General features: G+C 41.0%; 2 protein-coding genes across 3 annotated transcripts; both read left to right on the top strand.

Moving 5' to 3' along the window:
• Positions 1-993: 993 nt before the first annotated feature.
• Positions 994-12,453, top strand: rab11fip5b (RAB11 family interacting protein 5b (class I)). Its single transcript, XM_070913920.1, has 6 exons — positions 994-1,373; positions 3,671-4,200; positions 5,454-6,063; positions 6,729-9,236; positions 10,301-10,436; positions 12,193-12,453. Exons 1-6 carry the CDS (start codon positions 994-996, stop codon positions 12,451-12,453), a joined length of 4,425 nt encoding a protein of 1,474 aa, XP_070770021.1.
• Positions 12,454-15,150: 2,697 nt separating this feature from the next.
• On the top strand, positions 15,151-24,588 carry sfxn5b (sideroflexin 5b). 2 transcript variants are annotated; one of them, XM_070913267.1, is made up of 14 exons: positions 15,151-15,207; positions 19,027-19,095; positions 19,675-19,752; positions 19,876-19,902; positions 20,014-20,068; positions 20,155-20,180; positions 20,342-20,395; positions 20,621-20,677; positions 20,904-20,969; positions 21,327-21,417; positions 21,787-21,902; positions 22,159-22,244; positions 24,141-24,258; positions 24,511-24,588. In XM_070913267.1, exons 1-14 carry the CDS (start codon positions 15,151-15,153, stop codon positions 24,586-24,588), a joined length of 978 nt encoding a protein of 325 aa, XP_070769368.1. The 2 variants fall into 2 exon arrangements, with proteins under 2 accessions (XP_070769368.1, XP_070769369.1); XM_070913268.1 differs by lacking the exon at positions 19,027-19,095 and having other exon boundaries at positions 15,184-15,207.
• The last annotated feature ends 1,556 nt before the right edge of the window (positions 24,589-26,144 follow it).

The following is a 26,144-nucleotide window of genomic DNA, read 5'->3' as shown; positions in this document are numbered from 1 at the left end:
TCCACCAGGTGGCGTTGCAGCTGCAAGAATGACACGGTGACCTGCTGTGGTCCACCAGTCGAAGCTGCTCTCCAGCCAGTTATCAATAAAGGACTGTACTGTAGTTTTAAGTGAATGCACAGGTGTGTCCAGGAAAAGGAGGCTAATACACCGAAATGTGTCCAAAAAATTATTTAACGTGGAAATTATTGATCAGCCTTAAGGGTCTATTAATTGTTAAAAATAAAAACGAATTAAATCAATTCATAATTTTTTCATTTAATTTCATAATCCAATGCATTTGTCCAACAGCCTTTTATATCGTATTATCTTATATGTTCTCTCTACATCTTGCTCGCGCCAATACTGCACGAGACATTGTTCAGAGGTTTGGTGGGAAACAGTAATGCTCGACATCAGAGAATTAGCAGGATGAGCCGGGAAATATTCACTTTTCACGCCCAGAAACTTCATCCACCGCATGATTTTGTCTGCTGTTTCATATGAAGACAAGCCTCCTCTGCTCACGTGCGCTGGTGTCCACTCACCGACAGCACATATCAGCGCGCGCGTGTATGTGTCGGTGGATCTGATCAGGCGCTGGTTGGGTGTTCCTCTTTAATTCTGCGGCATCTCTCTCTCTCTGTATGCGGGCCTGCTGCTCTGGAGGAGGGCGGGCCGTGAACGCAACCAGCAGATTTCGGACAGTAAACTAACTGATGCGACATGAATGCCGACGGAGCGTGGACTTCCGCACGCAGCTCGCCTTGACTTGTTCTGAACTGATTGTATTTGGGACTGGCATGTAAAGCTTTAGGTAGATCAAAGGCCCGGTCTGCTGTCTGGAAACTGACCCAAACCCTCAGAGGCTCGGCGGACTTTAGAGACATTCTGCAGAGGCGTTTTGGCGCAGCACGTAAACTCAACGCACGGGGGATGATCTCCCGGTCAAGCGACTAAGTGAAACTAGGATTATTAAGGGACTCAGAGGCAGCCACTGTGCAGCGGTGCAAGATGATGTCACTGATAGACCTGGATGACGACCAGAGGTGGGTGCCCACTCATGTGAATGTCACCGTCCTCCGGGCGAGAGGACTGCGGACCAAGGGCAAGCACGGCAGCCGCTACCTCTACACCATCATCCAGGTGGGCAAGGAGAAGTACACCACCGGGCTGGTGGAGAAGGCGGAGGTGCCCGAGTGGAACGAAGAGTGCTGCTTCGAGCTGCTCCCCGGGATCCTGGAGGACGGCGGCCGGAGCGCGTACCCCCCGGGGAGCGGGGACCTGGTCCTCACCGTCATGCACCGGGTGCTTATCGGACTGGACGTGTTTCTCGGTCAAACCATCATCCCTCTTGATAAGATATTTCAGGACGGAGTGTGTCCTCGAGATGAGTACGTTGTGTTTGGATTTTAATGTAGACAGTTTGTCAGTTTACTGCTCAGACGGATTCAAGTGTTCGAGTCCATCGGAGACTAGAATAAGCAGCGGTGGAAGAAGTACTCAGATCTTTACTGAAGTAAAAGTGGTAATACCACAATGTAAAATTACACAAATAAGAGTCCTGCATTCAAAATCTTACACAAGTATTAACATGAAAATACAGGCTTACTTAAAGTACCAAAAGTAAAGTACTCATCATGCAGAGTGGCATATATACAGTATATGCCTCTAAATTGTACTTAAGTACAGAACGTGAGTAAATCATATTCCACTTATATTCCACCACTGACGACAAGGTTAGGTTATTTAGTAAACTTAACAGGAGAATGACATGCAACTTTTCATGTAGTTCTCCGTTTAAATGATGTAATTCATTGAAGGGATAGTTTGCAGCTGGTAATCAAACATGTGCTTCCACAACTGAAAACACAGCAGCTGGTTTCACTGATTACATTAACTCCAGAGGAGTTCAACAGTTAAATCAGTTTTTCGTGACGACACAGAAAACTGCTAAAGCTTGAAACCTGAGTGCTTTCAGGCTCATTAAATTCTGGCCCTCTCGACTGATATCCTACTAAACTACTCCAGCAGAAGCTCCCACAATGCACTGCAAATCAACAAGATGAGATGCAGTTTCCACTCTGGAACAAGAAATGATTTTAGCCAGAAAGCCTCCATCGTTATGCACATACTCCATTTCCATTTATGCAGCACTAAGTGTGTCCTCAAATACTTACTGTAACTTTTGAGTTATATTTGAGTGGTAGCTATTTTTCTCTGGCACTGAGAAAATATACATACATTTATAATCTGAATATTTTCTTTGACTAATAGGGCACTATATATCCTCCTTCAGTGCTTCCTGCACCCAAATGATTGGTATTGGTATGCACAGATATAAATAGTATGTTGAGTAGACGTGAGGAGGAGTGACAATTTGATAAAAAACAAGTTTTGATAATTAACTATGACTGAAAATGTGTAGTTTAGTCTGTACTGTGTGGTTTAAGTTCCATAGTGAGTAAGAACATGACTTTCTAACTAAAGAAAGTCCTGATAGACTGAAGCCAAGTGAACGAGGCTAAGATAGAGGTCAGCTAGTGTCGATAACTATTTATTGGACAGTAAAACTACTTACTGATTAATAAACTTTACTAAAAACACGCTGTATATACACTCAGTTGCCAGTTTATTAGGTTCACCGGGCTACAGTCCTGTAATAAATCATATATTCATGACGGTTCAGTTCAAACTGTTTTGGAGAGGAGAACTGTGTGGTCATTTGTGGAGGCTACAGTTTGTTGTGCTTGTATTAAATTATACTGACAGATGTTTCTATTATTTTGTCCACACCATTCTTGTCAATGAGGGAAGGCTAAATGACAGAAACACCTCCCTCTATTATTCATTGCAACAGTATTCCACAGATGCACAAGAGTGTTTAACTGTGTACGATATTCAGAATAACTGATTTAGTTATCACAGCAGTCATTTCTCATTCAGATTTTCAGATAAATTATAACTTTATGACAATCAGTAGGGTTTAAATATAAATTATATTACCATCACAACCTAATCTGTCAGACTATACAAACTGTAAGAGTAAGTTATTTTGTTTACTGGTAGTGTTAAAAATGTGGCTCTAAATCTTTGGATTATGAGCATTTGAAGACCTTAGTTGTGCTGCAGGTAACACAACAGGACTCACCAGTAATATGTGAAACACTTCCACTATCAACACTGAAGAGCAGAACAGAGTAAAGCACATCTGGCTTTAATTGTGGGCTCTCCTCCCTCTCTATGCTCAGTGAAACTCACACTGAATTCCTGCTGTTAGTTTTGGCTCTGCAACACTTTCTCTGGTCCACTCAAAGGACTTTAGGAGGCAGGATCAGAGGGAGGATTTCATTGGTTGACTCTCTGGCTTATGCAGCACACACAAACACACTGGTGGGTGGACCTCAAGGAATTTGGGTTGTGATTTCCTGCTCTGAGGCAACGAAACAGTTTGTTGTCAAAGATTTTGAGCCGTATTGCAGATTATATAATATGTTGAAAGCGTTGCCAAAAGGAAATCAATGTGTTTTGTTGTTGTTCGTTTTGTCCCGGAGAATGGCCAGATAACAAGTGCAACCTCTGATTTGTGCTTTAAACACATAGCATTGCACTTTAGATGTCCTGCTAAAGTAATGCATTTATTGAAAGCAGTGATATGAGATTGACTGTCCCTTTTCTTTCGTGGCTCCAGATGGTTCAAGCTCAACTCCAAGGCGGGAAGGAAGGAGAAGGAACGTGGTGAGCTTCAGGTAACAGTGCAGTTCACTCGCAACAACATGACAGCCAGCATGTTCGACCTCACCATGAAGGACAAACCTCGCTCTGCTTTTGGCAAGCTCAAGGATCGCGTCACAGGGAGGAGGAGGGGGGACGTGGAGTCTTCCTCGGCCATTGTGCCAGGCCGCTACGCTGCCCTGTCGGGATCCCTGGGGCAGCCGTTTGGAGAGGAGGGCGGAGTGGCGGTGGAGTCACCAGATGTGGAGATAGCAGAGGAGAAGAGGAGCAAGATGAAAGATTTCTTCAAAGGAAGGCTGCGCAAGTCGTCTGACACCAGGTCATGCTCATCGCTGGCATCAGAGAATAGTATCTCTTCTGTGGCCAGTGATAATCCTGGGCCTCCACCCAGTCTGGATCTGCTGTCAGACCCTCCCAGCTCTCCCATCTACACGAGCAAAGTGAGAGTGGACACCCACTATGGAGAGACAGATTTAGCTAAAAAAGGTAGACTTGGAAATGATTTATATGTGCATGACATGAAGGCTGGTGACTGTTGGTTTTGGCTGATAATAGATCAAGGTTTCCCTTAGTGTTTTATAGCAGAGGTTGGCCAACTCGCCAGAAATTAGGATGACAAACATAACAAAATGGGAAATAAAGCATTAATCTTCAGGTAAAATTAGCATGAGGATCATCTCATATAGCAAATGCCACGTCCCTCATATAGTAACTAAATTGATCTCGAAACAAGATGGCCAGGACCTGGGCCACTTCCAGCCTCTAGTAAACAGTTTCCTAGGGAAACCCCCAAAAATTGTTATCTCTCACCCACCGCAGAGATTGACGATTTTGAGGCCGATATTAATATCAGTGTTTAAGATTTTAGGAAGTAAAATTAATGTAGTTATGACGTGCTCAAGAGTAAAAGTAAAATAGTAAAATACAGCCCAGCAGTAAATAAATCGTTAGCTAGAATGTTGTATTAGCAACACATTAGCTTTAGACAGATAGCATAAGGACTAGCTTGGTTAGCAGTAATGTGATTGCAGAAAAGTCAAACTAGCAAATTGCAGTTATAATATAAAGTACAGATAATGCTCCGGCATTTGGAGAGTAGATGAAAGATGCCTGATCACAGATCTGACAAAATGGTGGATGTAACGATGTCAGTTAAACTGCTTTAGACCTGTGTTGGTAGTGGTTGCTACTAGCGAAAGAATGTCCAACTGTTGGCAGGAAGTTTACCTTCATTGTGCTCCTTCATTTTCATGTTATTCATGTTACAGCTCTACAGAATTTTAGCATCTCTAAGCTCATTGTTTTGGTTTTACTGCCCATAGCTGTCTTTGGTTCAGACAAAGACAAGGTTAGTTACTAGCTGGTGAACATAGTAGATCATTTAACAGCTAAAGAGCCGGATATTTCCCTCAAGAGTTGGTGGAAAACAAAACAAAGCTAAAAGAAGAGTGAAAATTGGACTTTCGTCGGGTATACTAATATTGCTGCTGGGTGTGTAAATGTTTGCTTACAGGTAGGCCACAACAACCTCAAAATGGGATAAAATGGTAGTGTTGTGTTTAAAGCACTGCCCCCAAGTGGCGTTGTTACTGTTGTTACTACTTTAAGGCACAAAGTTTGAAAGAAAAGTGATAACAAGAGTTTTGCCCCCCAATTTACCTGTGTTCAAATACAAAAGATGTAGACTTAAATCATTTCATTTTTGTTTTCATAACACAGTTCTTCCTTCCTTCCAACAGTGCTCACCAGCCAGCACACCACAAAGGTTCTCACACACAAGCGAGCCTTCAGCGATGAAGCTAGTAAGATCACAACAGCCTTCCCTCGAACAAATCTTGCAGTGGAGTCTCTCAAGGGTCAGACCATGACTCAGTCCAAGTCTTCCTTATGTATAAATGGAAGCCACGTCTACGACTCTGAGCCATCGACTCCAAAGAGCTTGGGAGCCCACTCGTCCAAGCTGGTCCTGCTGGAGAAGTGTTCCCCGCTCTCTCGTTCCCTGCAGAACCTCACCAAGAGAAGTGAGGACAAAGGTTCCTTTGCAGAAGGCCGACGCTGGTCCTTCGACAAAACGAAGAAAGAGGAAAAGGAGGAAGAAAAGGAAGCTCAGGCATCGTCTCCCCCAATTCAGCAAGCTCAGATAGGAGGTCGTCCTGCGGAAGCATCGTTGCCAGTCGCCTCCTCTGCTGGTGATTCACCTGACAAAGGGAGGAAGCTAAGAAAGACGTTATTCTCTGGAGGGAGGAGTGATTCTCTCCCAGCTAAGTCAGACCTGAACCAGGCAGGTTCCACATCTGAGGGGAGGCTCAGAGGCTGGTTTGGTTCCGCTGACTCCCAGAACAAGCCAAGGTGAGTCAGGGGTCATTTACAGGCTTGCCTCTGGGCTCCAAAGTGTTTGATGAATGTACTTTCCATCCAGGCACAACAGCAGGCACATGGGGGGCCTGTATTCAGTTGGGTGTCCTGAGTTCAGTGTTTGCTCTGCTCCCTGCTCATTCGAAAATGGAATTTAGTTCATAGTTTTCTCCATTTTACGACCATGCTGTATCATTATCTCATGCTATATTTTCCACAAATACCCTCCAGCATTTCCATTTTCTTTACCAGTGTGTGTCTACGTTTCTCTATCAAAAATAGAAAAATGCTCTTGCAAAAGGATGTGCAGAAAGTCATTCCATGTTGATCTGAGCTCACCCAACAGAATAGCTGCCAGTGTCAATGGTCTTGAATGGCTACAATGCATTTGCTTTTTTTTTTTGCTTGATTATTTTGCAAATGTGCTTTGCTTTTCTGATTTAATTTGTGGTACCGTTTTCATGATTCTTTCATTTGGCCAGTTTTATATCTACTGACATCAGTCGAGCCTTCTAGGTAACAGAAATGTCCCACTTTGTTGTGGAATATCAGCAAGTACTTTGGTTGTCTTTTCTGTTTGTGTAAGAACGATGTTCCCCATTTGGTAATCTGGCACATCATTAACCAAGAGGACTATTGTGCCCTATTTTCCTCTACAGGCTGGAAGTTTCTCCTAAGGTAGAAAGCAGCTCAGATGTACCCCCTCCCCTCCCTCCTCGCTCCCCTGTACCCCCTCAGTCCGGTCATGTCTCACCTGATGACTGCAATCACACCAATCCCTTCACCCCCTCTTCCTCTCCCTCCTCAACCCCCATCTCCCCTTCCAAGCCTTTCCCCTCACGTATGCAGTGCAACCCCTTTTTTGAGGAGCTCATAGTGGAAGAATCGCAGAGGTCCCCTCTTTTTGCGACTTGCTCCTCTTCTGGCTCATCCCCCTTTCATTACACCACTCTGCCCTCCCAGCACTGCACACCCAGCCCTGCTCATGAAGTTAATGCTACAAATATGGCTTTCATAAAGCGCGAGCGCCCCAGGCCAGTAGCTAGGCAGATATCTCTCCCTGCATTACTACCCAAAACAGCCGAACATAACCACTCCGCCCCTCGTTCCATGTCAGAGAGTGCAGGAGAATGGGATGACTCGTTTGATGCCTTTGCCTCCAGCAGGCTCAACTCGCCTAAAGGGAGTCTTCCTCAGAAACAACTGAGAACCAGTCCGACTTCATCTCGTAGACATAGTTATCTTCTAGTTAATAACAACAATCATGCACGAGAGCTGAAAACATGTGAAGAGGAGCCTCCACCTTTGCCTCCAAGGAGACTTTTAAGAACTTCAGTGAACGAGATTTACTCTGATGGCTGGCTGCACAGAGGTCAAGAGCTAGCTGTCCATAAAGAAGCCTACCTCCTCTCACAGACCGGCGTGGCCTCGCTGCAACGTGGACGAGAGGGAGAATGCAAACGAAACAGCATATCTCCAGACGCTCACACAAGCAGCGAGACCTCCGACTCCTTCAGCGTTAATTCTCAACCGTACACAAATGTTACGTCACCAGGATTCATGTCCGAAGAAAAGCTTAAAAAGTTCAAATATGAACCTTTGGAAGACGAAACTGACCGCTGGCGAGGGATGTTGTTTGAGCAAGACTTGTATGGACGTGTGTGTAGAGGTAACTATGGACAGCCCAAAGTAAACAGTCATCGTCTCTCGTTGAATGCCGAAGAAACTGCTGGAGATAAGATCACATCTATGAACTCAGGCCCTAAAATGGTTTTTGATAGTGAGAAATCTGTTGCAGACCTTTTGAACACGTCATCTACTACTCCCTCAAAGCCAGATGCAAAGGTACTTGATATTACAATCACTCCAGTAGAGGAGACGGAGTCTAATCCACCGGAAACCCCATGCATCAACAATAACGTGTCTTTCTCACTAACCTTAGGAGATCTGAACATGAATGTGAATAATTCAGATTTTAGTTTTATTGATTCAGATAGCTCTTCTCAGTCAGAGGTAGTTGATACTCTCAAAGCCATCAACAGTTTTGGCGGGACTTTTCCACAGCCGTCGGAAAATTCACAGATAGCCGCTTACCATGCAGAGACAGTGACCACACTTCAGGATATGTTCACTTTGAAGGACACCTACATACCTGAGATGAACTCTTCCTTTGAAATAACTGCATCATCTAATAAACTGTGCAACGTCTCTTCAGTTTGCCAAGACAATTGCCAAGATTGCCGATGTGAACTGAGTAACGTGGCACCACATGGTAACTGCAGAGTAAGCAGAAGAGAGATCACTGCTTTGTCGTCACAAATTCAAACGCCTAACCCTCCCCATCTTGAAACTGAATCCAAAGAAGATATACCAAGATGTGCTGATGATTTTAAAAAGACACATAAGGACTTTGATGATAATGGAAACCCACAAGCTAAAATGGATACACTTAACCAGAAGGAGCCCTTTTCTGGTGTGGTTAGTGCACGTTTTAGACCAAAAGGAGTGTCCCGACAGAACAGCAGCGGCAGCCCAACTGGCCATAGTGGAGACAGAGAGTTTGAGCAGTTGTTGTCCCTTGTTCAAAATATTTCAGGAGTCAGTGAAGGACCGTTGTCGTATCAGCCCACTAAATCAGCTCTTTCTTCCTTACTGGCATTAAATAAACAGACAGATTCGCAAGGAGATAGTGCCAACAAAGACCAAACACAACACAGTGAGTCTAATGCAACGTCACAGATATGTTCAAAAGACAACACAAGGTCCTGTCTTACAGAGAATTGTATAACAGGAAAATCCTCTGACATGAGTTTTGAAGACCTTCACGCTAAAGTAGCACCCAACCCGAGAACCCCTTCAAAGTCAAAGATTGGGCAATCTTTGCAAGAGCCTGAACCCTCTTCACCCTCCATCCCTGGTGCACTCTCCCTGTCCGCTGATGCACAGGCTATGCTCCACCCTACCCCTGTCTGTTGCCCCTCCATACATCCCTCAAGCGTGGGGCCCAGTGCTGGAGCCAGCACTACTCTGGCTGTGGCCACCTACACCTCCTCCTCTTCCTCCTACTCTACCACCTCCACCACAGACCAGCCCCTGGTCGATGCACGGCACTCACTTTTGCCTGAGGAGACACAGCCAGCTAGCAACCTGCCCCATCAGGAGAGCAGGTGAGAACCCTCACACTAGGATCTGATATATGTAGGTATTTACAAGCTGTAGTTAAATGGAATAACAAGATTTCCACACACACAACAAAACACGTAATGGTGTTTTTTTATTTTTATTTTGTTGCTCTGGTTGCTTTGTTTACTGTTGGCCTGGCTTGGTTGAGGTTGAATGCATTTATGCCTTTATAAGTTCTGTCTTTTCATCCAAAGTGGTTGGATGATATCTGCTGCTTTGTTCTTGGCTTTACTTCATATTTATGTTGTTCATCTCATTATTCAGTTTCTTGTTAGCTGTTTTTCTTAAACTTTGTTCTGTCTAAATTTAGCTTCTTTCGCTGCTGCTTCAGCCAGCTGATACGTTACGTCCAGATAGTTTGATATCTAAAAGCACTAAATTTCTCCTGTAGGGGTATATTATGTTACTACAATATGTGTTTTCAGAACATGATCGAACAAGTCAGTATAATTGTAATTTCAGACTTTTGGCTCTCCAAAAAACAAGGGCAATAAATGGTGAGACCTGTTCATATGACGTATACTTAGCAACAAGTAGAGGACAGTCGGGAGTGCCACTGGGGATGGAGAGGATTCAATGATTAAAGGAAACATTGTTTATACTATGTTTACACTATACCATGTTTACAGCAGAAACAGGAGAGAAAACTTCATATTTAGAATAGAGTGGGACCATAGAGTCACTCAGCCTTTTAATAATCAATAATAAAAACATTTAAGTGTTTATTCCGAAACCTTTGTCTGCTGTGATCATGAAGTAGCTTTAATTTGAATTATAATTTTTATTCAAATTGTCTGTCTCTAAACATCCCCTTGCTGTTATTGTTGTTGTATAGTCAACATTGTGTTCCCCCCAAGATGATTTCATCCTCCAGTAACAAGCGAGTCACTGCAAATGTCTTGTTTAAACTTGACTCATATGGCTGTAGATGGTGCTTTCCTCTTTATGGCTTACCATTCCTTCACAGAGTGAGGGGTCAGTTATGCACTTACAGTAAAAAACAGTTTTCCTGTGTTGAAATACTAGTACTGACCTCTTTACTTTGCAGACCTCATCTAGTGAAGCCATTAACCTCCAGCCAATCTGAGAAGAAGGAGGGCCGTTCGGTTCTGGAGAAGCTGAAGTCAACCATCCACCCGGGACGCACCACCCACCAGGTTGCAGCAGAACCTGAGAGGAGTCAGGTACAGTGAAACAAAAACACTACACCTCTTTAAAACCTTCCATGTACAGTCTGTAAAGAATATTTACGTGCGTGGCTCAACAGGAGATACAGCTGCCAAAATAAGCATATTCATGTGAGTGTTGTGATATTTCCAACTTAACTTTAACACCAGTTACATGTAACACGGTTGTTGTCCATTTTCTGGTTAGTCTGTATTTAGTTTAAGTTGTTTAACATGCACATTTCACAGCTTGTGGTTCATTATTATTACTGCCAGGAAGTAACTGAGTCAGAATAAAAGAAAACACACATGAAAGCAGTGGTGGAAGAAGTGTATTTACTTAGGTACGCACTAGGTTTGGACTGTTGGTTGGGCAAAAGTTGTGTGAAGGTGTCACTTTGGGCTCTGTGACGGCATTTCTCACTATTGTCAGACTTTTTACAAACCAAACAATCAATCGATTAATGGCGAAAATAATCGGCAGATTAATCCATAATGAAAATAATCATTAGTTGCATTCCCATACACCACCTCAACCAACTACATCATTAAAATCCTGCTTTTACATTAATGCACGAGCAATAATAACATAATGATATAATATATAATAGTATAACAGTCACAGGGGCCATGTAAGTACATTTTCCTGATTATGCTTACACCCTTTTACTTTTGTGGTATTAGTACTTTTACTTAAGTAAAGGATCTGAATACTTCCTCCACCACTGCATGAAAGTGTGCAGCTGCTACCTACCAGCTCCCTGTTAGACCGAGGTTACTTTCAACACTTGGGAGAGAAATGCTGATCCCATGACTCCTCTCAAGTGTGACATAATTCTTTGGCCCAGATAAGAGTTTTCAGGTCCTAAAATTATGTCTGTTCTTCCTCTGTGACACTCTGGGCTGTTTCTGTTACAGTATGTCAAGGAATAAGGTGATATGACTGGATTCTGATGCTGATGCAGACTACAATTACCTTTAATTATGTCACCTATCAAGAACAAAAATCCTTTGAAGTCAATTTTCAAAATGTACCCATAAGGCTGTGTGAGTCTCACTGTGTGCAAACAGCAGAATAATCAAGTTATTAACATGACAGACTAAATTACAGAAAGCCATTAGGTCCATGCTTCCATGAGCATTTCTTAACACCAGCAGTGCACTTGGTGTTCATGACTACACTGTTGTGATGGCTTCATTGTTTCCTGTGAATCACTTCATTTTTTACCACCTGCAACACGACACGCCATAATGAGCCATTTATTTCCATAGTGAGACGTTAAAGCTTATTCGCCTTTGTGGCCGAGAGTCAGATGAAAAGATTGATGTGACGCTCATGTCGGTATGTTTAATATGAAGCTACAGCCAGGAGACAGTTAGCTTGGCTTAGCACACACACTGGAAATAGAAGGAAACAGCAACAACAATTAGCCTATCAGCACCTCGACAGCTCACTTATTAACATGTTATGTCTTGTTTATTTAGTCTGTGCAAAAACTGACGTGTGCCTTTGGATTGAGCCAGATTTCCCCCCTGCTTCCAGTCTTTATGCTTAGCTAAGCTAAGCTAACCGTCTCCTATCTGTAGCTTCATATTGAATGGACAGATATGAGCGTGGTATCAATTATGTCACCAAACTCTCAGCAAGACAGTGAATAAGTATAATTCCCTAAATGTTGAACTATCCATTAAATTGTGACATTTACCAGCCAGGTTCAAACACACGTGTGTCTGGCTTCCTACATCTGTACTGTTCCTGTCCCCTCTCTCGTAGGAGGTGACAGTGGACAACTCGGCCCAGTACCAGCACCTGACCAACATGGAGCTGATCTCCCTGCTGCTGCAGCAGGAGATGGACATGCAGAAGCAGCAGGCGACCTCCGAGCGGCAGGAGGCGCAGCTGCACAAATGTGAGGCTGAGCTGAAAAAGGTCAAGCTACAGGTCCGAGACCTGGAGGACTACATTGATAATCTTTTACTGCGGATCATGGAGCAGACACCCACGCTGCTTCAAGTGCGCAATAGACACAAGTGACGACAGTGCTAGTGTGTGTGTGGTGTATTACACATGATGTGCAATCCTCTAGAATACCGTTTGGGAATCGCTGTTCTAGAGAGAAAATCTGATCTCACAGTCATCCAGGTCTTCTCACTGCTAATACTGCCCTGTTGATGTAGACACGATATTACCCAATGTGCATGCTGGTTACTATCCCAATTTGGCTCGGACAGAAAACAGAACAATTAGAAAAAGCTTTTATGAAAGCAAATGATTATTTCACTCATGCTTACTAGAATAATTTAAGGTAGTCAGCTGCTGTCGATTTAAACTCACTGCTTTCACACATGCATAAAGTAAAATGCAGGCTAGAGAAATCACTTTCTGGAGGTGTATTTAATATCTTCCTCTGGCAAAATATGACGTTAGCTCAAGTAACCTTAAAATTGCAGCTGTTGAAATGCAAAAAACAACATTTTGACACACGATTTTCATCTCAAGCAGTTTTATGAACAAAGGTTAACTTGAGTTAATTACATATTTTCTAATAGAATTTAAGAAATGCTACAAAAAACAGCAACCCATCATAAAATGCTGCGCTGCAATGTGAATACTATAAGATGTTTCTGCATTAACTTTGCCGTATGATAAAAAACAATGTTCATGTTTGTGCCAGAAGAGACTAAAGAGGACGAAGACTTATTGTTTGCATCTTGTTTCTTTGTTTTGTTGTTCATTTTTACAAAAAACTGTGTTCATTAAATTCTTATTTCTTGTTGCACGCTAAAACGACAAGAATGTTTTAATATATTTGTTGTCCATCCTGCAATTTGTCTTTGTTGAAATAGCAACAATTTTCTGTAGAAATAACAAAGCATCAGTGCACTCAATAATAGTATTATAAGTTATTTGTATAAGATACTTTTGTCATGATAATATATTCTCTAATTCTCTAGCACCACTGTAGCTACTTGCAATGCTTTACATGACCGCAGTACTGTACTGTAATACAATAAAGTGCACATGAACCAAAGTTTCTGAGGTCCTTGTGTTGTTGGTTTGTCAGAGATGAGACCTCAGTGAGACTGCAGAGACTAATCCATGACATCCTGCACACTGTATGTACTGTATGCTGTAGCAATGCTCACTTCTCTCCACTAGAGAGCGCTCCGTACTGCACATTTTGGGTGCCTGCTGGTTAACGGATGACCCCACAGACTATGGATACACCTATCTGATTTATTAGAGATAATAAGGTTGTAAATTGGGTCTATAGCATTTATAACACATGTTGACAAGTTGGCCCTGCACTGCTCGCCTCTTTACTTCTTTTGTCTCTCTCTTAGCATTGATTTCAGATTGTGAAATGCTGGTTTACATTAATTTCTGCTCTAAAGCAAAATAACAACACAGGCTTGTTTTTTTTGTTAATTGACTCAGGAGACTTGGTCCATTTCCTGTTTAGAGGAGTCAGTACACTCTCAGAAAAAGGTCGAGCAGCAGCATTACATTTTTCTACCTCATTAGTGGTAAAGATGTACTAATAGAAAAGTTGTTGAGAAGTATTTAGATCCTTTTCCTAAGTAAAAAATAGCAATACCACTGTAGAAATACTTAATTACAAGTAAAAGCCCTCAAAATCTTATTAAAAGTACAGAGGTATTGTCAGCAAAATGCACTTGCAGAAGAAAAAGTAGCAGAATGCCTCTGTGTTGTATTATTATAGATATTATAGACTGATGCATTTGTAGCTGATTAAAGTGAAGCAAAACTACTTTACATGCTGTTCAGTTCAGTCTATAACAATATATAACATATCTTTTTATATTGTCAGTTTGTATGTAAACTCTTACATCTGCCAAATAAAATAAATGTAGGCAGTAAAAAGTACAATATTTGTCTTTAAGGTGTAGTGAAGTAGAAGTATAAAGTGGCATGAAATGAAAGCACTCAAATGAAGTAGAAGTACCCTAGAAATTGTACAGTAGGAGTTACTTTCCACCCCTGGTTGTTTATCTGTCTTTATCTATTGTATTATTGATATCTATCGATTATCATCCTTCCAACACTTTGTTTGTAGTCATGTAATAAGCAGTAATGTCTCATCAGCAGCAAGAGTCACTCAAGACATTTACTGTCACTGAATGTGTAAATATTTTAGGACACTTTGGGATAGATGCCATAGATAAAATGTGCTATATGATTAAGGTTTATAATAATGTGAAGGACTAATGCACATTTAACAGTCCATCTGAAAGCTGGCCAAATGCCTTTGGTCGCTATATGACAAGTGCATGATGAAAGTGTCCAGTGTGGTGATAAATATTCATTTATTTGCTCCAGGTTGTTCATTTTTATCTTTACTTTTTTTTTTTTTTTAATGATCAAGTAAACCTGAAAGCAAAGCTGATCATCACTCCGCGCAGACATGTTTCTTTCTTCAGGCCACGCCTCTTCACATAATGATTAATTGGGTCAATCATCTATGGGTGCATCAACTGTTATCTCCCCCAAGATCAATCTTAACAGTTATGCAATAGCTTTCACCTTATCGATTATTTGGGATGTGTAGTCATGCGGTTCAACTTTGCCAGTGTTAACGCAAACGGGAAGACTACACATCCCAACAGACCGAGCGGCTGGTTGCTTCACTAGTTACACACTGAATGTAGTTCGCTCGACTTGAAAATCCGTTCATGATTCAGTTCATTAATAAATAAATAGTTCGGTGTCATGGCGGAATCTGCAGCGTGTCCTGCTTTCCAGCTCGGAAGACCCCGATACGACCAGGTAAGTCCTCTCTGTCCTCCGTTAAACGTGCATTAAGGTCGTTTTGTTTTGAAGGCTTTCGGGTGAAAGGCAGCCCCATCCTCCGCCCTGCTCCGCTCCGCTCCGGCGGCTCTGGATGCTGCACTTTGTAGCGAAAGTTGCCTTTGATCCGCGATCAGACTCTTTGTCATAAAACCGCAGCAACTTTCAACTGATAACGAACTTCTGGGTGTGATTGGATGAGTTTTGAGTTTATTATATATTCACTAGTGGGAATAATGTCTGTCGGCGTGTTTTATCGCTGTGTATCATCCTTCGCCTCGCTGCTGCTCCGTGAGAGATTATATCAGAGTGGAGGTCCGCAGCCAAGACATGAGACCTTGCACGTCAAATTAAAGGCAGCAGACGTTTTTTTTTTTGTCAGTTTATCACGATAAATGTTTGTTTTTCCTCTTTACTTTTTATTTCACGCTTTAAAATCGTTGGAGATTTCTGATACAATATCAACCAAATTTGCGCATCATTCTGTACATACATCTAGTGAGAATCACACTTTTACACCCTCAAGTTTGGGTTTTTTGCAGGATGCATATGCAGACTGTAATCGAGATTAATGGGCTGTCCGTCCTTATCTTTAGCCCATTACTCAATTTTCCATCCTCAGAAATGGTTTTGCATTGGTCAGCCCTGAAAGATAATGTGACCTTCACGTTAACTCGGATGGCAGATTAACTGAGGAAGCTGCATGCTAGTTACATTTACATGTCTAAGGCTTCTTTCTTCAAAGGATTTTATTTAACAGGAGTCTAAAGGAAATAATTTACCTGATGGTGCGGTGAGCAAAGTCCATATGCAGATACTGTAAATAAGTCAACTGATACGAGTTATCAGTGTAATTCTCTGCAGGACTGACAACATGGGAAAACTGTGGAGACCACAAACAGCCCAAAAGAAAGGAATTTATCTTAAATTTTGAGCCAACTCCTCTTCTCACACATATTGTGACAGAACACACATGGATGAATGACTGCACTCACCTACTGGGCACAAGGCCAGGGGTCCAAGTAGTCCAAGGGTCAGGGGGCCCCTGGGCCAGAGCCTCAGTTTGAAGTGACTGTTAACATTTCTTGTTGGAAAGTCAATCAAACAACTATAAAGAGGTGCAAAATGACTGCAAAGAGATGCAAAACAACCATAAAGAAACACAAAACAACCATAAAGAAACACAAACTATGAAGAGATACAAAACGATTAAAACGAGATGCAAAATCACGACAAACAGATTCAAAATAACCATAAAGAGACACAAAACAACTACAAAGAAACACAAAACAACAATAAAGAGCAGCAAAACCACCACAAAGAGATGCAAAACAACTGAAAAGAGACACGAAACCATTACAAACAGATGTAAAACCACCACAAAGAGATGCAAAACAACTGAAAAGAGATGCAAAATGACTAAAAAGAGATACAAAACGACTACAAAGAGATGCAAAACAACCATAAAGAGACACAAAACAACCACAAAGAAACACAAAACAACCATAAAGAGCCACAAAGCCACTACAAACAGATGCAAAACTACCACAAAGAGACACAAAACTACTACAAACACATGCAAAACAACTACAAGGAGACAAAACAACAAAAAAAGAGATGTAAAATGACAACAAAGAGACACGAAACAACCATAACAAGCTGCAAACGACTATATCAGATGCGAAACGACCATTAAGAGCCGTAAAATGCCTATAAAGAGACACAAAATGGCCTCAAAGAGACTCAAAACGATGTTGTTTTGTGTCTCTTTCAGTCTGGGGGTCTTGCTCTCTGCCTTTTACATGTCTACACATTGTTTCACAATCCCTCCACACCAATTAACAGAGGATATTGCATGGTTCACAGAAAGCCTAAATAACAGTTTATTTACACTCTTTGTCTCATGTGAATAATTTTTTTTTAGTGATCACCTCTTTTAGATCACCATCATTTTAAGGAAGAGAGTGTTTAGTCCTTGGGTTCCAGCTGATGCACTGCACACATATATGTTGTTAATATTTTCTGAACCTCACAAACCCTTTTGTTTTTCCATCTGAAACCTTAAGTTCATGTCGGGTTGATAAAGGTGCTGTATTACTTTCAGTTCCTTGATCAAAGCAGTTAAAATTAGGCCAGTCCTTGAATCAGCATAAATCTTGCTCAGTTTGTCTGTGCTCTCCGTCTCTGCGAGCCTTGTTGTGTACTCTCCGGGGAGCTGAAGCTCATGCATAATTAAAGCAGGCTCCTCACATGGATCCTCTCTCTACCCCACTCTTACAAAACAGCACTGCAGCACATATGGCCTGTCAGAGGAGGAGACGTGTGATGGAGGAGTGGCAGCAAATCCAGAGACACAGAGCACGAAGATTTTATTTATCTACAGTCTTTAGGAGGACTGAACGTTGTTTCCAGTCATTTCAATTAGAAGCCGGTGCTGAACGGATAATTAAAATATAGACGAGTTTGTTACACCGTCTTTCCACTTTGTTTTCTGCCCTTCATAACTGATAAATGTCTCCGAGGGAATCTGATTAAAGCTGCCATGTTTTCGCCATCTGGTTTGCCAAAGAGACTCTTGGCATAAACTGCTGTTGGGCCTTTTCAGACAGTTGGCACACATACTTAGCAATTGGCATGCTGAAGTAGACAGTGAAGGGAACAGAAAACAGATCGCCTGACCAGCAGCTCCGAGCCTCGCTGGGAAGAATGTGTTTGGTAAATGTAAAGTTAAACTCAAGATTGTTGGAACATTTTCTTAAAGGTTCGTCTCAAATGGCACATTTTACTTTTACATGTCAGTTATATTTTGTTCCATTGTTCAGTTAGGATAGCAAAGACTTTGTCATGGGTTTTTTGAGAACTGGCATTTCAAAGTATAGGTTTAATAATTTTTCATTAACATAGCAAGGGTTTGTGCAAAAATGCCCATCCTTGACCTTTGGGAACAACATACTATGAAGAGAATCTAAGCTCAAAGGTCCTTTTTACGGATGAGTCAGAGCTTTCAACTGTAGCTCACGGTCTTTATTTAGCGAATAGAGCAAACAAGGATTCATTATCCCGCCATGCAAATGTAAATAAACAACAATAGTTTTGGGAAATATACTCAATTTCTGGTCGGGAGGTAGATGAAAAGATTGATACCACTCTCTACTAAATATGAAGCTATAGCTAGCAGCCGGTTAGCTTAGCCCAAGATCGGAAACGGGGAAACAGCTAGCCTGGCTCTATTCAAAGGCAACTTGTTATATCCTGTTTGTTTAATCTGTACAAAAATGTGTGAAAAACGATCATTCGCCTGAGCTAGCTAGCTAGCTTGCATGCTAAGCGAAGCTCCTGGCTTTAGCTTCATAGTTACGGTACAGGTATTAAAGTGGTTTCAATCTGCTCATCAAAGTCTTGGCAAGAAAGCAAAAAACTGTATTTCCCAAAATACCGAACTATCCCTTTACTTGTTGATTGATAGTTGATAATGTGGGAAGTTTCTGGAGAATTTGCGTATTTTCATGAGCTGAAGAGGAGTTTACATGTTTTTTTCCTCTTTAAATGTGACTGTTTTTGGGCAAAAACTGAAAAAGTTTAACATGTTACAAAAGTTTACATATGAGGCAATAAATTGAATGAGCGGAATTGTCAGACAAAGCACTGTTTTTAGGAACTAGTAAACTCGAGCACAGTGAGCAGTGATAAATCAGTTCAGGCTTGAGCAAATGATTCATTCACAGAGGGGCAGACAGTCTGCTGTCATTATGTGTCTACTTCCATTAAGAATTAACTTTATCATACTGTCTTTTCTAGGGTTCATTCCTCGGCCGTCTGAGACACTTCATAGACATCATTGACCCCAGCACCCTGTTTGTGTCCGAGGTAAAACTAAATACTTCCGTCCAGTATTCATACTCATACGCTGGTTAGCGTTATAAACTGTCACGTAATGAATGATCTGTGTTTAGACAACATTAAACATTTGTAGAGCTGAAGCGATCAAAAATCAATCGTCAACAGTTTTGATAATCTTGTTAATGTTTCTGTTTCCTGCTTTAGTTTGTCTGACAGCATATGATAGTGAATTGAACACTTTCTGGTTTTGATCTGTTATTCCGACAAAACACGACATTTGAAGATGCCATATTGGCCTCAGGGAACTTGTGATGAGCATTTTTCACTATTTCCTGACTTTTTAAAAACAGTTAAATGATGACAAAGTATTTGTCAGATTAATAGATAATGTAAATAACCCGTCGTTGCAGCTCTAAACATTTGAGAACTTTGTCTTCTTTTGTTAAATGACAGAAAGGGATTGTAGATAAATTACTTTATATTTCTTAAAGTACCAAAATAGTTCTCAGTTGGTGTCTGTAAATGTAGTTATTGTGTCGGCCAAACTGTCAAAACATTAATACATTTTTAATTTAACCTCATATTTGTCTTTTCCTTTGTTTGTAGAAACAGTTGAAAGAATGCATCAAACTACTTGATGACTATAAACACGGCACACTCCCACCTGGAGTGTCTGATCTTCAGGTGAGTCCTTCTTTACGATAACATGTGTTGCAGTATGATACAATAACGTGTGCCCGAAGGGAAAATATAAACCTGATGATTAATTGTGGTTCTGGTCTTTAACGGCCCTTCTTACCTGTGCAGCTGTGGGAGGCCCAGAAGATCAAGCAGGTAAGTGATTCACCGTACGTCATACGTCAGCCCAGGTTAACTGCACCTCCATACATTCAAGCCTCTGGGCTCCAGGCAGCATGAGGGTGACGTCATGCTCTCTGCACGCAGGCCATCATTCATCCTGACACAGGAGAGAAGATCTTCATGCCATTTCGAATGTCAGGTACGACCTCAGATGAAGATCTTTGCTGAAGTTGTTGAAGTTTCTTTTTTTCCATTTTGTCATTAATCATTTCTTCGCTTGTGCAGGTTATGTACCATTTGGAACACCAATTGTAAGTCCCATATGAAAATCACACATTTTAATCATGCATTTCACAGAACTTAACTCGGCTGTGCAGACATCCATTTACATGGTCGTGTTTGGGGACAGATGAAATGAGACTTTGGACTTATTTTGCCCAGAAATAAGCTCTTATTCCCTGGTCTCATCTAGGTCATTGGCCTTCTTCTCCCAAATCAGACCGTGGTGTCTACCATTATATGGCAGGTACTGTAACTAACCAACATACTGTAAAACCATTGCATTTATTGTACATTTTGAACATCTGGTAAGCGCACTTTTATTGTGTACATGCAGTGCTTTCCAACCTGTGACACACTGGCATAAGGATCTATCTATCTATCTATCTATCTATCTATCTGCTCCTTTCTTTCCTTTGTTTCTCCCTTTAACCCTCATCCCTTACCTTATTTCCTTCCTTCTTTCCTACAGTGGCTGAACCAGAGTCACAATGCCTGTGTCAACTATGCCAACCGCAACGCCACAAAAGTAGGAACTATTTCCTGTGGATATTCTGATCCTTAGTCTCCACAAAAACATCAACAAATTACAATATTTATTCATTTGGCACTGTTTTATTTATTTATTTAATAGAATATCATGCGTTGTGTTGTGTCTAAAATAAATAGTAAGTGTCACTATAGAGAGTTTATAGCAGTCTTACAGTGACCCATGTATAAAGCGGTGACACAATACTTCCTTTGTCCCTCCTCAGCCTACGCCAACATCCAAGTTTCTTCAAGGCTATGTAGGAGCTGTGACCAGTGCTGTTTCTCTTGCAGTGAGTGTGTTTCTTGTTTCTTCCTCTTTCATGATAATACATTTGATAACATTTTTTTTTGTTGTTGAATTTCACCTGCGCATGAGAGCTGTAAATTTAGTCATGAGCTGCTTTGCACCTGCACTGTACAGGAGCAGTTGTACAGATGTTTTTTGGTGTATTTTATATACAATATCATTAACAGTGCTGGTAATACTGTTTAGCTTTTGGAATAGTTTTAGCAGTACAGTTCGAGTACTACTAGCACTACTAGTAACGACAACACTACTGCTGCAAATACAAAGAACTGTTATACTGTATAGCAGTATTTAAAGCATGTTGTTGATGTTGCTTTTATTTGTTTTTTATGTTTATTAGGTGGGACTGAATGTGCTGATTCAGAAGGCCAACAAGCTGAGCCCTGCCACCAGAATGATAATACAGAGATTTGTCCCCTTCCCAGCTGTAGGTGGGTTTTCAAAGGGCCCAATGTGCCAGTCATAATGGGGGGTAATTGTGTTGCCCCCTGGTGGTTGGAGTCGCAACATCTTACTGATGTCACACAGATTTCATATGTTACAAATGAGACAATAATGTATTTATATCTCAAATTTCAGAGCTTGTCAATTGCATGAAAATATGAATTTCAGTTTTACACCAACAGTACTTTATGACTTCAGTGGACAATTTTATAGTTTAGTGGTTAGCTGTGCTCTCAATGAGGGTATTTAGTAAAGGATCTGTTATCTTGATCTGTGACTACATTTCTTGTCCTCACCATCTGTTCTTGTCCTGTGGAAATGTATAAAATTGTCTGTCCTTCTCTCCCCTTCCTCAGCTAGTGCAAACATCTGTAACGTGGGCCTGATGAGACACAATGAGCTTTCTGAAGGTATTGATGTGCTGGACAACAACGGGAACGTGGTGGGATCCTCCAAAATTGCTGCAAGGCATGTGAGTGGCTTTTGTTTTGTTGCATACTCAGCGTACTTGCTACTTGACGGCACTGAATATGTTTATACACTTGCTGTTTTTGGTTTTTCAGTGAATTGCAAATGTGATGGTGGCTGATAATGTGGAAAATGCATCATTTCCTGCTCGGCTCCTGTCGCTCAGCACCCATCTGATCTCATGAAAGGGAAAATTAAATCCAACTCATTGCAGTATTTGAAATGAAGCGTGTGCACAATGTTCTCATGTCTTTCCCCAGGCGATCATGGAGACCGCCTTCACACGTGTGGTCCTCCCGATGCCAATCTTTGTCCTGCCCCCCATCATCATGTCCTACCTAGAGAGGTTTGTTCAGAAATACATTGTTGCAAGTAACAGTTACTTAATAATAATTATTGATTAATGTAACAATTATTTTCTCAATTAATCGATTAAAATATAAAAAGTACGCCTCACAAGTTCCCAGAGCCTGAGGTCATGTCTGTTAATGTCCCCAAAGATGTACTGTCGACTATTACAAACGACGAAGACAACTAGAAAATATTCACATTTAAGAAGCTGGAACCAGTGAATCTCTTCAGTGAATCTTAACTGAAACAACTTAAAAACTTACTCAGAAACATTTAATTGATGATTAATTAACAGACTAATATACTGTTAGTGTGCAGGTATATTCAGACACAAATGGTTACTTATTATGCTGCATTAATTATACATTAATCAGAATGGAAACACTGCCCACATCAGTGGTGCTCAACCTTTCTGGCCACCTTGTGAGCCCTTTAACGGAAGCAATGTTTCCCCCTCATCACTGGCTGCACATGTCTGTTTGTAACCTGTTCAACCAATGACTGACCTTCTTCTTTAGAGGCCTGAAGAGTTACAGTAATTAATGATTTATTAATTCAGTAGAACAGAAACAGAAGATATTAGAGCAAAGCAGAACCTTTTTGTTTTTACACTACCTTTTTTTCCTGGTTCTTATCAAATCTTACAACCTCTCAGATCTATCTTGCGAAACTTTGTGGGGGTCCTGATCCCCTCTTTGGGAACTACTGGCCTGCATGATTAAACATTTATGAAGAAAAAAAAAGGGGTAAAGAGAAACCCCAAATATAAAAAGTCATGAATGTCATTCTACCCCAAAGTAAATTTGAATGAAAATGTTGTACACAATTTTATTCTATTCTGTTCAGCACAGGATATAGTGAGTTAAGACCAAAATCTGACTTTTTGGTCATTTGTTTTACCATATAAATATGATGCCATAGAAATGTATAATTTCAGAGAAAACTGCAAGTTTGGAAAACTACAAAACCCCCACCCCGTTACGTTGAAGCTAGCAGGTTTACTTAAAGCTAAATCGACCTCCTCTTTCCTACCTGTTTCCTGCAACTGAAAAATCTATTTTGATGATCCAAAATCTTAGTGGTCCAGTTTTGTTATCCCACATAAATTAGGCATTAGCTAAATCCAACCATGACAAAAAGTAACAGCAGCTAAACTAGTCCTGCTAAACTAAAGGATGACTAGCCTAGCTTAGCAGAGTAGCTGTAACCGCCATCTCAGCCCCTGACGTACTACAGGTTCTTCTGTTTCTACGTCCTTCAGATTGTCCAGAGGCAGAGTGTAAAACAATCTGCTTTTTAATAAAAGCCTTTAAATTTACAACATTACGATTTTCAATGTATCTGTTTCACAGTTTGGCTAACCCGCCTCAAACTCCCTTCTTGCCTTAACTCCATCCTTTCTTTAGTTATTGCTCTGTGTCTTTGTGGGACAGTATTGTGGTCTAGAAATACTAAGTAATAAACATTTGTGTGTGTAATGAGCCAGAGAAAACATATGTTGTGCCCCAAAGTGCTTAACATATACTGATGCAGTATTAGGTCACAGCCAGAGAAAATGTAAAAACACGTAAAAATGAATGAAATGTAATAATAAAGCCTATTGTGTTTTCAAACACACAAAAAAAGACTGAACAAAAATAGACTTTCTGTTTCTATAATAACATTAAATTAAAGAAGAAATATGCAGTCTGACTCATTAAACCCGGAATTGTAACTTTCACACAGACAGAAAAATCTTCCACCCACTAATTGTGGAAAATAACTCCCTAAATTCTGCACATGATGTTTTTTCTCCAGATCCAAAAATAACTCACACTAGTCATCTGGGATCGATCCACACAGCAGGCTCACTCTTTTTTTTTTTTTTTTATCTCTATCTTGGCTCGTGTAGGCTGAGGTTTCTGCAGAGCAACCGCAGATTGTTGCTGCCCATCCACAGCGTGGTGTGCCTGGTTACCTTCGGCCTCTCTCTGCCCGTGGCCATCAGCCTGTTCCCCCAGATGTCTCAGGTACAGTAAAGCGTCGGTTCAACTGCTTCGACTGCTGATTTAAGGCCAGATGGCTGAGGGAGCAGCTGGGAAGAAATTCAAATTACATATACACCACTTGACATGCACAGCCGGGGCCCACAAGCCTGTATTCACCTCTTTATTCCAGATGTCCAATTAAAAGTCAAAGTGATTTTCAAAGCAAACTCAGAGAGATATAGAGCTAAAATTTTACCTTCAGTCTTTACCTTCTTTTTTTTTTTTTTTTGGCAGATTGAGGTGTCTTGCCTAGAGCCGGAGATCGCCATGGCAACAGATTGCAAGGTGGTGACCTACAACAAGGGTTTATGATGGATGACGTCGTGTGTGAGAGGAGAGGAGAAGTGAGGCTGCATTGTGAATCACTGTCAGGGAGAACCTGCAGTAGGGTTCCTCCATCACAGCAGAGCCTGCAGATCTCTGTGTACTAACACAGCGTTTCTAAACCTGTTTTTATTGTGAGATCCAAGCAATCATTGAGTCAACGTTTCTTCTTTGGATTTGAAAATGGGGTATTTTTTTTTTTTCTGTTTTCAAAAGCAAGGAAGAAACTCTGTGTATAGAAATGATAATATATTTACTGTGAAATCAGTTTTGTAGCACTAATACAATTATTTTAATATCTATAATACAGTATTCCCCACACATGCTGTAGGCTGTACTTTGTTGCCCACTCAAGTATAGTCATGGCTGCTTTTTGACAATGACAGAGGTTTATAAATACAGTTTAAACCTGCAATAACTGACTTTTTGTCCACTTGGGGTAATGGCAACATGCTGCAAACACAACATTGACATACAGTATTGATTATTTACACATCCAGCAGATACTGAGCAATGTGGCAAATGTGAATCCAGTGTTTTTACTCCTCTTTTTTTGGCTCCCTGAGGAAAATATCCGTCTCTTTAGCTGCTAAATGCTCAACTATGTTCACCAGCTAGTCGCTAACTGTGTCTGTGTGTTGGTGCTGAGCTGGTTGTGTACAGTGTTTTCTTTTAGGGCTTTTTTCGCTGAAAACTACTTCCTGTTAGGCCAAAAAACAATGCTGATGAGAGCGGTGAGAGTGAACCACAACAGTAAAGTTGCTGGATAACAAAAACAGTGAAGTGAAGAGGCTGAGGGGAGCCACAGAGTCAGGTGACTCTGGGTGAGTCTCTACGAGCGACTCTATTCACATGCAAGTAGTCATTTGATCCTTTGTTAATATAAGAATATTAATTATAGTCACTTTAATACTATCCATAAGGCTTTGTATCATGTATAGCGCATGTATACGTCAAACAATATCCTTTTAATGTCAACTCAAACAGAACAACACAAGTGTTTCGTGAGACGACTGAAATAAACAGCTGATAGTGACTGAAGATTGTGGTACTAAACAGGAGCTGAGCCCAAATCTCCTAAACCAGTGGTTCTCAACCTTTTTACCATAAAAACATCCATAAAACCAAAGCTATATCTATACAGTATATACACACAGTATTGTATATATACAGTATGTACCAGTTGTGACCAGTTCAAACAATAATAATAATAATAAACAGACCTGAAGAGGTAAACTATAACAGAGGGGCACTTAAAACCCAGAAACAACAGCATAATGTTGTGTAGCTGAAATGCTTTTTCTGATTTTCCACCCTGGTAATCCTGTTCATCCTCTTCATTGTTGCCCAGCAATATACAATATAATCTGTTATATACAAATATACAAACCAACATTAACTTCCGTACATAAACACATATAAGACACAAACGCAGAGGACAAGCATCACTTATAGATGTGTACTGAGTGATGTATTTCACAGTTTTAACCTGTCAGCGCCCTCTGCTGGACAAAACTACAGACCCCTAAATTATGTTTGGCCTG

The sequence above is a fragment of the Enoplosus armatus genome, chromosome 10 (genome assembly GCF_043641665.1).
Source record: "Enoplosus armatus isolate fEnoArm2 chromosome 10, fEnoArm2.hap1, whole genome shotgun sequence".
In the NCBI taxonomy this organism is placed as follows: domain Eukaryota; kingdom Metazoa; phylum Chordata; class Actinopteri; order Centrarchiformes; family Enoplosidae; genus Enoplosus; species Enoplosus armatus.
This window is presented reverse-complemented; position numbering and strand designations above follow the sequence as displayed.

Coding starts and splice junctions, on each gene's coding strand:
- rab11fip5b (XM_070913920.1), top strand. CDS start 994: ATGATGTCACTGATAGACCTGGATGACGACCAGAGGTGGGTGCCCACT. Junction 4,201..5,453: donor GACAGATTTAGCTAAAAAAG/GTAGACTTGGAA, acceptor TCCTTCCAACAG/TGCTCACCAGCCAGCACACC. Junction 9,237..10,300: donor CTGCCCCATCAGGAGAGCAG/GTGAGAACCCTC, acceptor TTTACTTTGCAG/ACCTCATCTAGTGAAGCCAT.
- sfxn5b (XM_070913267.1), top strand. CDS start 15,151: ATGGCGGAATCTGCAGCGTGTCCTGCTTTCCAGCTCGGAAGACCCCGA. Junction 20,970..21,326: donor CCAGTGCTGTTTCTCTTGCA/GTGAGTGTGTTT, acceptor TATGTTTATTAG/GTGGGACTGAATGTGCTGAT. Junction 24,259..24,510: donor TGTTCCCCCAGATGTCTCAG/GTACAGTAAAGC, acceptor TTTTTTTGGCAG/ATTGAGGTGTCTTGCCTAGA.